A 13,701-nucleotide genomic window follows, 5' to 3' on the forward strand; every position below is an offset into this window, starting at 1 on the left:
AATCAAAACGCGATATCTGTGATCTCGTCATATCCTAGTCAATGAAAATCAGAATCCAACGCACCTCCATCTCACAATCTCAATGTTAACAGGTAAGTGATCACTGATGATGAACTATTTAGACAAGTCTACCGTCCATGCTTTTGTCTCCGTCTGAATTCTGAAAGATAACTTATCCCTGACAGTAATAGAATATGTATTGATTTTTATATGTAGATATAAGTAATCTTAAATGCTTAGTGCAAAGTCTATAAATTCATCTTCTAATTTGATTAAGGTATCTAAATGGCAACGATCTTAAGGAAATCCCCAATGGATTATTGAACATGCTTCTTCAGTTGACCACACTGTAAGTATTTTGCATATTTGTATATTTTCAAAACTTAATCGATTAGAAATGAAGATTCTGTCATGTATTTTTATGCCCCATCTACGATAGTAGAGGGGCATTATGTTTTCTGGTCTGTGTGTCCGTTCGTCTTTCTATTCGTTCGTTCGTCTGTTAGTCAGTCTGTCCCGCTTCAGGTTAAAGTTTTTGGTCAAGGTAGTTTTTGATGAAGTAGAAGTCTAATCAACTTCAAACATACTTCACATGTGCCCTATGATATGATTGTGTATGCCAAATAAGAGTTTTTTATCCCAATTTTACGGTCCACTGAACATAGAAAATGATAGTGCGAGAGGGGCATCCGTGTACTGGGGACACATTATTGTTGATTTCTGAATCAGTTTTTTTATCTAACATATTCTGTTTGCTCGTAAACACACCAAGATACTAAAAATTAAATCAGATATAAGTTAAGGGCATAGCTACATATTTTTCTTTAGCAGTTTGCATATTGTTAAATTGAGTTATTCAAACTTTTTTTACAATTTTTTTTTTTTTTTTAACAATTTTTTGAATTCCCGTTAAATTTTTTAATGGCATAGCAATATTTTATTCAGTTTTAGAAAAAGATTAAGCTGTATTCAATAATAAAAAAAATGATTTTCACTAAACAAACGAAAACATTTCGTTTGAAAGAATGTTAGGAAGATTCGTTTTTACCCTTACTATAGGATTATGAAGAAAGAGACACTAACTGAATGGTGCTTTTTTATAACAGGAATAACGTGCAAAAAATCATTGTTTCTATAACATTTGCGCGTGCATGATTTTTTTTTATTTTCAATTATAAAGTTAAATGTATTTTCAGTAGAGTGACATCTTACTATTATGGTTTCAATCTATATAAAAAATAGAAGATGTGGTATGATTTCCAATAAGACAGCTCTCCGAAAGAGACAAAATGGTACAAAATTTAACAACTATAGGTCACCGTGCGGCCTTCAACAATGAACAAAGTCCATACCGCATAGTCAGCTTTAAAATGTCCGAAAGTTACAAATATAAAAATTTTAAACGAGGGAACTAACGGCCTAACTTATGTACAAATGATGAACGAAAAACAAATATGCAACACAGCAACATACGACAGCTACTGCATTACAGGTTCCTGACTTGGGACAGGCACATAAAGAATGAGTTGGGGTTACTGTTAAATCAGAAATTATTGCGTGCATTTATTATTGCGATTTTGTCATTTTAGACTTAAATGCGATTTAAATTTTTACGATTTAGAGAAAAATCCTGTTTAGTTCATATAAAATATTTCAAAATGCGAGTTTTAATTGTTTCGTTTACCATGTTTACAGCTCTGTTGCATTTTTCGCAATAATAAAAACCTCGCATTAATTTCTGAATTTACAGTAAATTAATTTGATTGCGTTAACCCTCCCCTAAAATGGGATAGTAGTGTAATATTACAACATAAGAACAAACTATAAAATCAATTTAAAAAAGCTTTACTCGTCAGATAGATCGTATAGAAATACATTTTAAAAAAACACATAGTAGACGTGGACGGGTACTTGTACATCCCAACAACAAAAACACTAAGTTTAAATCTGAGAGTATTCGCGGTTACTGATAGCTAGTTCAAAGCTTATACAATTAATTAAAAAAAAATATACATGTATATACATATAAGCAAGCGTTCACCTGAAACTCGAATGTTCATACAAAATAGATCAGATGAGAAAGATTAATAAAATGTTATAAGTTATGTAAATCCTGCTGCCATGACAGAGGTCTAAGTAGATAATGTTAAATAAAGTCATATTATGACAGTTACAATGGAAAATGTCATTCTCCCTGCTCTGATTACGATAAATTTATTTATTTTATGATCTGGTTACATTAGTGATCACAACCGTAGGATTAAAAAATTACAACAAATGTATTCGGATCAGAGTATTGATACTTTAACTAAATACAATAAGTAGTGCTTATATTTCATATATTCCACACTGTTAATATGGTCGATAAGTTATGATCGTGCATAGTCAAGCCATGAAGAAAATATAGTTGAAAACAGCCGGTGCTTGTGCGGGTAATTACTTTTGGTATTTTTTCAGCTCATTGAATAATAATGCAATGAAAGACATCAGTAATGGAACCTTTGACAACTTGCCTCGACTACGTCGGCTGTAGGTACATTTATTCATTATGCATACTAATCATAAAATAAAATAACGAGGGTATCTCATGATCAATCATGGTAGCTTATGGTCTTTTTAAGGCCTGATTTGACTTTAATATCGATACTTTAGTAAAAAGTAAAAATTGCCGCATTATCTCCCTTTGCTGATGTTCTATAACTTGGAGGGTTTATTGCCCTTTTGGTGTCATGTTAATTTTGCCAAACCATTATTATGTTACTCTCGGGTTTAGGTTTCACGAATTGAACAATTGATAAGAATTAATTTTCCAAATGCTCTCAATAGCTGAATGTAACTAACTTTTATATAAAACTGTTAAATAATAAAACGCAAGGTGCAATCGTCCCTTGGTGGGTTTTTTTTTGGAGTTTTTTGTGGTTTTTTTTGTGTTTTTTTAATTTATAAGGAACACCTATAGTCAAAACCAGTAAACAGCAGAAGGCGATAAATACACAGGGTCCTGTCTCAATAAGAAAATACTAATGTCAATCAACTCTCAGTTTTCAACATATGTAAAGAGTAAACAGATGTCTTCTACTTCGACCGCAAAAAAAATCTAAATTTAGAACCATGGATGGTTGAAACTGAAATTACACATTTTGATAAATATAGAACATGTTATTTATTTATTTATCAAATTCTTATGTCGAAAGGATAGCGAAATTTGTTTTCTTATATCGGCCTTTTCACAGTAGAGAATGCAATTTTTATGTAAAGTTTTACTTCTGAAGTCGCAATTTGAGATAATAAATGAATAGAGTATATAGGGGGAGCAAAAAATAATGAGACACTTATATATCTGCAATTTGATATTTGGTGGAATGAGAGATGAAATGAGTTCAGACACTTACATTTTGAAAGCATTTTAAAGACTGATTAGTATTAATCTAATCAAATTCTGTGTTTGACGAACTTGATTATACATGAGGATATGATTATCACACAGTCAGCTCTATCACCTAGTTCAAATTTTCAGTAGCCGAGGTTTTTTGCATCAATGGATTCGTCGTGCATTTTTCAAATCGTATATAATTTTTTTCAAATGTGGAGCAACACAATGAAAAATTATAATGTAAAAATTTCTGCCGATTTGTTAGATTTTCCATATAGCTATTTATCATTTGTAATTAATGCGTCTCGCGCTGTTAATTTCAACAGCTTGTATCTGAAAAACGAAAACGGTTAACCCTTTTTATTCATTTTATTCTGTACTTTTACAAGCAGAAGCTGAATGTGAAATTAAAAACAAATATGTGGAGTAGATAAGTAGGTACACTTTGCCGCCTTCATAGAAATTATGAGTTTTTGAAATTATCATTGAAACTATATGTATTTTTTCGTCTTGATAACAGATAATTTATGTATATAATATGCTTGGAATTTGTTGATAGATATGTCATAATGTGTGTCTATTGTGTTTTATGTTTGGTTTGAATAGTTCATTAAAGCCTGTGTAATGTGTACTTGTTAACTAAATATCAACTCTTTCAGTTCAATCGAATTGAATTAACAAGCCAAATAATTCAGGTATAGAACAAAAGAGAACAAGTCATGGTCTGCTCAAGTGTTTATTGCAAAAAATACATTTATCGTCCTCGATGTAAAAGTTGAAGATCAAATGAAGGTCATCATGATACTAGACATTTAACCTCATGATGATACATTCACAAGCCATGTATCTATGGTCTAGATCAAAGACAGAAAAGTTATGGCCCTTATTTTTTCAAAAATAACATACTAATATAGTACAACAAATGGTTAGTTTTTAAAAAAGATTAAACTTTTTGACCAGTACCTAATAAGATTCGTGTTTAATGTACTGTAAATACAACAATATAATTGTAGATATTTAGACGACAACATGATTTCTAACTTAAGCTTTGTCAAGTTTTTATCATCGCCTGTAACAACAATGTAAGTATTTCTAATATATAATTCTGTAAACAGAAATAACGAGATATGATGACAAAAGTCTGCACAAATTGTAATCAAATGTTCTGTTTTGATTCATTAATTTTCTTGAATTAACAAAAATTAAATGTTGAATATAAATTAGAACAAAAATACTTCGATGTGACTGTACTGTTGACAAAGAGAAACTTTTATTTTATGACAATTTCTTAAAATTGGGACCGATATAATTGCTTTAAAGTAAATAACAAAAATAACTAACTCAAAGAAAATTTTCAAAAACGGAAAGTCCCTTATCAAATTGAAAAATCAAAAGCTCAAACACATCAAACGAATGGATAACAACTGTCATATTCCTGAATTGGTACAGGATTTTTTTTATGTAGAAAATGGTTGAGTAAACATGTAGAAAATGGTGTATTGAACCTGGTTTTAATCTTAGCTAAACCTACAACTTGTAAGACAGTCGCATAAAATTCTATTATATTGACAGAATGTGTGTACAAAACTAATATAATTGTCAAAAAATTAGTTAACATCAGACAGCATTTATGTTATAATCTTAATCACTATAAAAACAGACAAATATGTTAATAGATTGCAATTAAACTATGGTACGGTGGCAAGATATATAAGTTCTTTGATACTAATATTGTCAAATTTAAGTTAAATCAAAGACCTCTATTTTGTGGAATTTTCAGTTTATCCTCCAGATGGAATTGTGTTCTTTGGCAGATCTGTGTGTTGTCTTTTGATGTAAATATAGGTTATTATTGTTCTTAATTGGATATTTTCTTTTTATTATACTACCAACTTCACGTCACGTCTTGCTAACTTTAGGTCTCGAGCATATCACTAAATCGATAGCGAGTCACTTTAACTGATTTGATATTACTGAAATAGTTTGTTTTTTTCAACTCTAAATATTTTATTTCTCTACTGGTTGTGAACAATGTCCCTTAGCGCTACACCAATGACGCTAACGTCCTCCCTGTGTAATTAATTGCTAATGTTACTGAAATAGTAATAATTTTGAAATAAATCATCGTCGGCGTTAATATAAAAAAGAAGATGAGGTATGATTGCCAATAAGACAACTATCCACAAGAAACCAAAATGACACAGACATTACCACCTATAGTTCACCGTACGGTCTTCAACAATAAGCAAAGCCCATACCGCATAGTCAGCTATAAAAGGCCCCGATATGACAAAGGTAAAACAATTGTAACGAGAAAACTAACGTCCTTATTTGTATAACAAAAATGGACTAAAAACAAATATGTAACATATAAACAAACGACAACCACTGAATTACAGGCTCCTCACTTGGGACAGGCACATACATAGATAGTTTAACGCTCATTTATTTTTTCAAATGGGAAGTAAAACTTCATTTTTTATCCTCAAGAAGAATTGAAAATGAAAATAACACTTAGACCAAATACAAACATTTGAACGCCAGGGGTGTATAAATACATAGAACATTAAAGGCCAACAGAAACTTTACTAAATAATTGACTGATTTCTATGCCATTTGGTCTCTGTTGGACAGTTGTCATATTGGCAATCGTACCACATCTTCTTGTTCCTATATAAAATGGAATAGATAAATTTATCTACTGTCAACCTTGCATGAGGCTGTTGGAACCTTAGTTTCAAATGACTTAATAAATTAGATGCAAATGCACTATACATACTAGTGGCTCTACCATGTCTACTTTACAAAAAAGAAATACAACACTTATGTTAACACTTAAAACAAGAGCAGGATTAGGAATGTATGTCTTTTAATTTTTGGATTGATATATCAGGTAGAAGGTAGAAAGAACAGTAAGTGACAATAAAGTGTTGTTTTGACTACAATTTTTCAAAACCATAGCGCTAGCTGTACTTTTCTAAAACTTTTGTATATTAAATAACTTTGAAAAAAAAAATTGTAAAACAAGCCAACAAATAATTTCATTGTGCCATTTCTGATGTTCACCTATCGATATTCTTTTTTTTTTCATTTTGGACGTTAGATAATATCATGATTTCCCGCTACCTTTCGACACATTGCTGTGAGCAAGATGACACATATAAGAATATTGCATACTTACACATATATGAATCTACCGTATTTGGCCAATTATTTTCAATTGAAATCAAGTGGATTTTTTATATTTTTTTGAACGAAGTTTTCTTGAATGAACTTTACGAAATTTGACACACATATTACGAAGAATTGAATTATTTAAACAGATTGGTTTAATACACAGAAAATATATATAGTTAAATTTTAAATGGCGTTGTAATATACACTAATAGCCAATATTGTTATTTTTAGTCGTAATTTGGGTCAATTAGTAATGGTTTGCAAAATTCTTCATACTTCTCTTTTGTTTTCTTTGGTTTTGTTAAATAGAATATTAGTAACTTCCAGTTTTATCCTTACTTTAGTGTTATGCAGAATGTATAGTCCGTTTGAATTCTATAAATCTTCAGAACAATCCTTAAAAAACTACTTTTACAAATATTCTTTTTTTTTCTTCATGTATGTTCATGCATGATATGTACGAAATCTGACTATGAATATCATAATTTTGGGCCAGTAATGAAAAAAAAGAATACCCATTTATACTCGCATTTTGACTCTATGCTACTTCTATTTTTTTGTATACAATACTTGATGACGTAAGTATGAAGGTGTAACAGTCTTCCATTCAAATCAAAAACATTAGACATGTGATTTGAATGTTTGTTTCATTGTAACATGTGACTTTTCTCCTTTGAATAACTCTGACTATAATAGTTGTTTTTTGGTGGTTTTTTATAACAGGAGTTGGGTTTTTTTTGCAGAGTCTAAACTGTCATTCAAATGCACCAACGTTTGTAACGTTCATTTTGATTGGATAACGTCACTTTCCTACATGGCATCAATTGACAATTGATGCTATGGGACGTACGCGCAAGCGCAGACGGCATATGACAGATTTTAAATACATGTTTTAACGTTGTTTTCTGTCAGTTTCATTAGAATGGAGATAATAATATTGTAGTTTAAGCTCCAACGGCATCAATTTGGGATTTGATGCTCGCAAATACCCGTTTACTGTCTCCGCTAACGCGTCGCCAGTAAACTTAATTTGAGACCATCAAATCCCCCAATTGATGCCGTCGGAGCTTAAAATGCAATACAGTTATCTCCTAATTGTTTCTTAAACGATCTTTGTGTGTGCGGTTTTTTTTATTTATTATTTTCAATTATAAAGTTGAATTTATTTTCAGTAAAGTGATATCATTTTTATCCTGGTTTCTATCTACGTGTTATTATAATTATTTAACCTTTTTCATTATTTTAAAATGTACATACATGATATACATGGAAGCGCACACCTTGAACTTGAATGGCTACCTGTATACAAAATACACCAGATGAGGGAAATTTAATTAAATCTTTATATTTCAGAGATTCCGTACTACAAATAGGAATACGTTATTATCGTTGATAGTTAAGCTATGATGAAACTATTGTTTAAAACAAATAGCTTCATGAAAACTAGTACATGTGATTAATTAATTTTTGTATTTTTAGCTCATTGAATAATAATTCAATAAACGGCATCGTTATTGGAACCTTTGACAACTTGCCTCGACTAGGTTCGCTGTAAGTATACTTATTCTGCACGCATACCAAGCATACAATAATGAACGAGGGTGATCGAAATCCTGGTAGCATATGATCTTTTGTTGGCCTGGTTTTGCTTAGATATTAGTACTTTATTAATTTGCGATATATTGTCGAACAACTATCTCGCTTTGCTGATGTTCTATAGCTGGGACGTATTTTGTGCTCTCTTGATGGCATGTTGATTTTGAGTTAACATTATTATGTTTCTTTTGGATTAAAGTTTCGTTAATTGAACCAATGATAAGACTTAATTTTCAATATGCACACTGGCTGTATGAATCTAAACTCGATATCATGTAAAACTGTTTAAAAATAAAATGCAATGTGTAATCGTTCATAAACGATGTTTTGAACTGTTTTAAGTATATTAAAGGTTGCAGTCTTGTAATTGACTGCGCCATCGGCTTTTATGCAAAATAGCTGATCTTTGAAAATAAAAAAATAAAAAATGCTACACAGAAAATATTGTTCATGTTCATATCTTGTATGTACTAATGTGAAATTGTGATTTAATCGAGAAAAAAAAAGTGGGTCATGCCACGAAGAATAAAAAGTTACGTAATCCTGAAGTCAAAACATTTTTTTTCTACTTTCTGTTTGCTGTTTTTACTAGGCTGCACCACTTCCAGTAAGCATGATATCCTCCCACTTTCCTGGATTGATATCCCTCAAAAGATGCAAGATTTTTTAAAACTCTATATATATGTTTCAATTCAGCATTAACCTATAATCAAACAGAAAAAATTGAGTTCAGAAAAAAATTCAAGACTGGTACCTTAAATTCATAACAAACGCCTATAGTCAAAACGATTAAGCAACAGAAAGCGATACACACACAGAGGCCAGTACAATCAAAAATAAATACCTGCTAGGACAACCAAAAAACAAATTTGCCAGACCCACTATATATTTTCCTGTAAGAATAATAACTGATATGTAAATGTCGACTAAAAAAGCTGCAAATCAACTGCACGAGTAATCCAAATGTGATTTTGCATAGTAAATTGTTTCTAGCAGTATCAATCTACATTAATGCCATTTTGATCAGTAGTTTTAACTGAAATGCCTTTTATTACTTTTTAGTGTTTGATTTTCTTGCTGTCTTGTCTTTCATGTCCATCACAAAGTTGAGATACTGCTTACAAAAGAGAATGTTTTTTTTATATTTTCTAATAATTTTATTTATATTTTTGTGATAGTCCTTCTCAATGTAGCTTACGTGTAGATTATGAGCACTTGTGACTAGCGATAAACATTGTATAACTACTGTTGTATTGATTTACGACGTCAGTGATATATCAACAGTCAGATAATTGGGCTTTTGATAATCGATATTTTTGCAATTTTTTATTTTTTAATTCACCAAAATGTTCTACAGAAAGAAGAACATCATTTTAAGAACATATTATTTTGAAGTAAAGCACTCCGTCATCAAGCTTAGAGTTTAGTATTTTTGTATTATATTTTCCGAAATAAGCCATGCAATAAATAAATCATCATTGAATTCGGCAATGAAATAAGTAGAAACTTTTCTACTACAAATCGGTTTTAAGCAAAATTATATCAGGTACCGCCATACATGTAACCAATCGAAGTGGATTTGATTAAGTACAAGGAGATAATGTACCATTGCCTATGAAGAAAATTCACAGGATAAAAAAATTAAAAAGATATTTAAACAACACTATGGGTCACAGTACGGTGTTATTTATAACAATCATTAGTTATCTTAAGTCCATGAATAGTAACATAAGATTAATCGAACCAAACCAAAAATTGTTTGATATCTGTTATTTAAAAAAGGGCGTCAAAACAACGAAATAGAATAGGTCCCTGGCTTAAAACAGGGCCTCGTTGACCGAGTAGTTTACGTAGTCGAACTACTGTATCACTAGCGTATCAAACTGAGTTTGTGACTTCGAATCCCGCACGTGGTAGGTGTACTCGTCTCCAATCTTAATTGACTGAGATTATTAGTTTTCCTACCGATGGTCGATGTTTCTCCCTGGGCAGTCCAGCTTCCTCTGCCAATAAAAACTGACCTCCATGAAATAGCACAAGAGAGTTATAAGTTGTGTTAATCAATGGAACAGGCACATGTACTTTGTTTATGTTTGTTTGTAATTTCAATACATAATTAGACGCGCTGTGCAATATTTTAAAGAAAACATGAATTATTAACATGGTAACCTCTATTTGACTTTTTTATAGGAATCTGCGTAGCAATTCGTTGACAGAAATAAGGAATGGTATCTTCGACACTTTGAAAGCACTTTACTGGCTGTATGTTATTTTTCCAAAATATTGCAAACACGTTCAGATAATGTAATAATGTTTCGCTATTCTAATTTATCTGGTCCTTAGGGCCAGTTTAAGCTTTTAACTATTACTTGACGTCGGCAGTCTGTCGCCTTCGTCGTCAGTCGTCTTCGTTGTCAGTTGTCAAACACCTTTTATATTAGTGTTTTCGTCGACACTAATGATCTAAATATAACCAAATTTGGCCTCAATTTCATTTAGGTATTTTGTATAAGAAAAGTGCCAGTTGATCCTGTCTGTAAAAAAAACAAAATGGCCGACTTGGTTAGAAAAAGGAACATAGTGTAAATAAGTTGCGTCTTATATCTTTAAACTTTCATAGATAAAGAAAATCTGAAAGCAGCAACAATTTTAAGAATACTCCGCGATCGATTTACTGTTCGTTTACATAAAAACTGTCAGATGACATCTGATATGAGTTATTTCCCTTAATTCATGAATTTTACTTCATTTTCATTGTTGCCAATTCTCTTCAAAACTTAGACAATGCATAATACCGCAGTCACACTAGGCCACGATCGCACTACGATCTGTGAAAAATTTAAAATGTTTAATATCGTAGTAATACGATCGTTTAGAGGTCTTCAAGATCGTGATAAGCGGGGCCAACTTTGTACATTTTCAAAACAATCGTGTTGCGGTCGTGCCGAAATCTGGTCGTAGTAGAAGCGTAGTGTAAGCACAGTAAGGTTGTGGTAAGATCACAAAGGTCACTGTATCCTTGTAGCGAGAGTGTAGAACAAGCGTGATGCTATTCGAAGAGACTGCACTTCGATCTCACAGCGACGTTACTACGCTGTTCAAGATCTTATAAAAAGGAAGATTTGGTTTGATTGCCAATGAGACAACTCTCCATAAGAGACACAGAAATTAACAACTAAAGGTCACAGTACGGCCTTCAACAATGAGCAAAACCCATATCGCATAGTCAGCTATAAAAGGCCACGAAATGACAATGTAAGACAACTCATTGTCGTTTTCATATGAAATATATAAAAGTTCTCCAGCTTTTGTTTTTTGTCCGTATGTAATTTGGACCTTTTGTCTTTTTCTCAAACGGCTCAACCATGCTTGACACATCTGTCGCACCCTTGCTATCGTTCACTAAAACATCGTCATTAGAGCTTGATGGACCAGCAATATGTTGTGAATCAGGTTGGATTGGTCGGTCCGACATCTCAGGATTCGTTAAAATACTAAGGTTTTTCTAGCTCAGGAATAGATTACCTTAGCTGTATTTGGCAAAACGTTTAGGAATTTTCGGTCATTAATGCTCTTCAACTTCGTACTTTATTTGGCTCTTTAAACATTTTTGGTTCGAGCATCACTGATGAGTCTTTTGTAGACGAAACGCGCGTCTGACGTAAATATAAAATTTAAATCCTGGTATCTATGATGAGTTCATTTACTATCATAGCTCCCTCTGTCTCTTTATCTACTCCCATCACCACTTCCACGTGTTCTGGTAGATTTTGGTGGCATGACTGTTCAGTTTTCGAGAAATCTACGTACTGATCAGAAATATAAGGGAAGGATCAGTATTTATATAGAACACCATGTTGACGTTATTGCTGAGAACGTAGTAAGATAGCAGTATGAACGTAGTATAATCGTGGATAGAATGTGCTTTAATCGCAGTAGAAGCGTTGTTAGATCGTGTTGTAAACTCGTGGTACGGTCGTAGTGAGAAAGTGGTAAGTGTAGTAAGGTCATGGTTTTCGTAAAAAAAAGCGTTGCGAGAACGTGGTATAATCGTAGCGGGATAGTTGTAGAAGCGTAATGAGGACATAGTATCATCGTGAAATCAACGAAAGTTAACATTTTCATGACGCTCATAGCACGACCTCACTACGATCTTAATGTATTTAATATCATGGTGATCGTGGTGCGATCGTGGTCTAATGTGACTAAGGCGTTAAACAATAAAGTTTTGAAAGTCCTTTTTTTTTGTCACCACAATCTTTAAACTTATTAATTTATAAAAAAAAAAAAGAGATAAATCCTTATTCCTATAAAAGATCACCTCCATGGAAAAGAGGTTATCTTTATATTAGATATTGAATACTAAAAACAGGTAAATACATCAAGATAGCGCTCATTTAATTTTCGAAGGGATGCCTTCAACTTTATCATTATGAATTCTTTGTTTAAACAACATTTTTGAAAGCAGCAGCTCTCTCGATTACAGAATCAAAGATTTGTTTTCCTTCTCAAACAAGATATAAACACGTTTGCTAATATTTTTTATGAAACAAAGTTGAATTACTTTTTCAATCTGTCCCTATGTTTAGAATTGGCATTGGCACGTAGGTGTTAAAGAAAGTATGATCGTAGGTCCTTATTTATTTAAGAATTAAATAGTGAAAATCTAGATTTGAATATGATGATACTTAACAAAAAATGTTCGTGTTTGTAATTTTTTTTTGCATAGTTTAGTTTTGCCCAATTTCATATGTTTTCAGATTTATAGTAGTTATGGTTTCTTTCTATTTTTTCAGAGATCTAAGCGATAACAAGATATCTCATATAGACGATGAAGCTTTTTTTCGTTCCTCTTCACTTTCTTATATGTAAGTACATTCTATAACTTGTTCATATCACTATACATTATACATATACATCTGATATTTTGTCAATATAAATATATGAATAAGGGATGATTTTTGTTTGAAAAATGGACAACAACGATTAAAATTAATAACAGAAAACCAACTGCAATAATGCTAGATAGAAAACAAAAACAACACTTTGATTGGGTTGCTGTCTTGAGAAAGACTTGATGATACTACTACATGCTTATGCATGTAAAATTGCAATACAGTATTAAACTAATGTGCTAGTTTTTTTCTTCATTAAACTATATAATTGCAAGTTAATCACAAAAGTAACTTCACTAACTTATTTTGTTTTAGTTATCTTCGTAACAACTCATTGACTGGAATAAGAAATGGAATGTTCGATAATTTGACTCGACTTTACTTGCTGTATGTATTGTATAGACATTTTTTTCCTTAATATTATAAAATATGGAAGAGGTATTATTTAAGTAAGAATCAATTGCAATTTGACCAATTTTCCTAATTATATGAGAGATCACTGCAACGATGTTATCGTATGTTTTGTAATGATAAGAGTCTCAAGTGAGTTGAGCTTTGCACTTAACATATATATCGTATATTTTGATCATAGGCCTGTTATGCATCGGATTTCTGTTTCTTAATAATTTCTTAAGTGCATTATGTAATACCCATGCTCTT

General features: G+C 31.7%; 1 protein-coding gene across 4 annotated transcripts in view; it reads left to right on the forward strand.

Annotated features, from left to right (window-relative positions):
* The window catches only part of LOC139520087 (uncharacterized), an 84,496-nt gene that overhangs the window by 33,670 nt on the left and 37,125 nt on the right, over positions 1–13,701 (forward strand). For all 4 annotated transcript variants that reach the window (XM_071312513.1, XM_071312514.1, XM_071312515.1 and 1 more), the window contains 7 exons: positions 278–349; positions 2,458–2,529; positions 4,387–4,455; positions 8,030–8,101; positions 10,337–10,408; positions 12,943–13,014; positions 13,357–13,428. In XM_071312513.1, coding sequence (XP_071168614.1) covers positions 278–349; positions 2,458–2,529; positions 4,387–4,455; positions 8,030–8,101; positions 10,337–10,408; positions 12,943–13,014; positions 13,357–13,428 — 501 coding nt within the window. The remainder of the gene's footprint in view (positions 1–277; positions 350–2,457; positions 2,530–4,386; positions 4,456–8,029; positions 8,102–10,336; positions 10,409–12,942; positions 13,015–13,356; positions 13,429–13,701) is intronic.

Source organism: Mytilus edulis, chromosome 4 (genome assembly GCF_963676685.1).
Source record: "Mytilus edulis chromosome 4, xbMytEdul2.2, whole genome shotgun sequence".
NCBI classification, from domain to species: domain Eukaryota; kingdom Metazoa; phylum Mollusca; class Bivalvia; order Mytilida; family Mytilidae; genus Mytilus; species Mytilus edulis.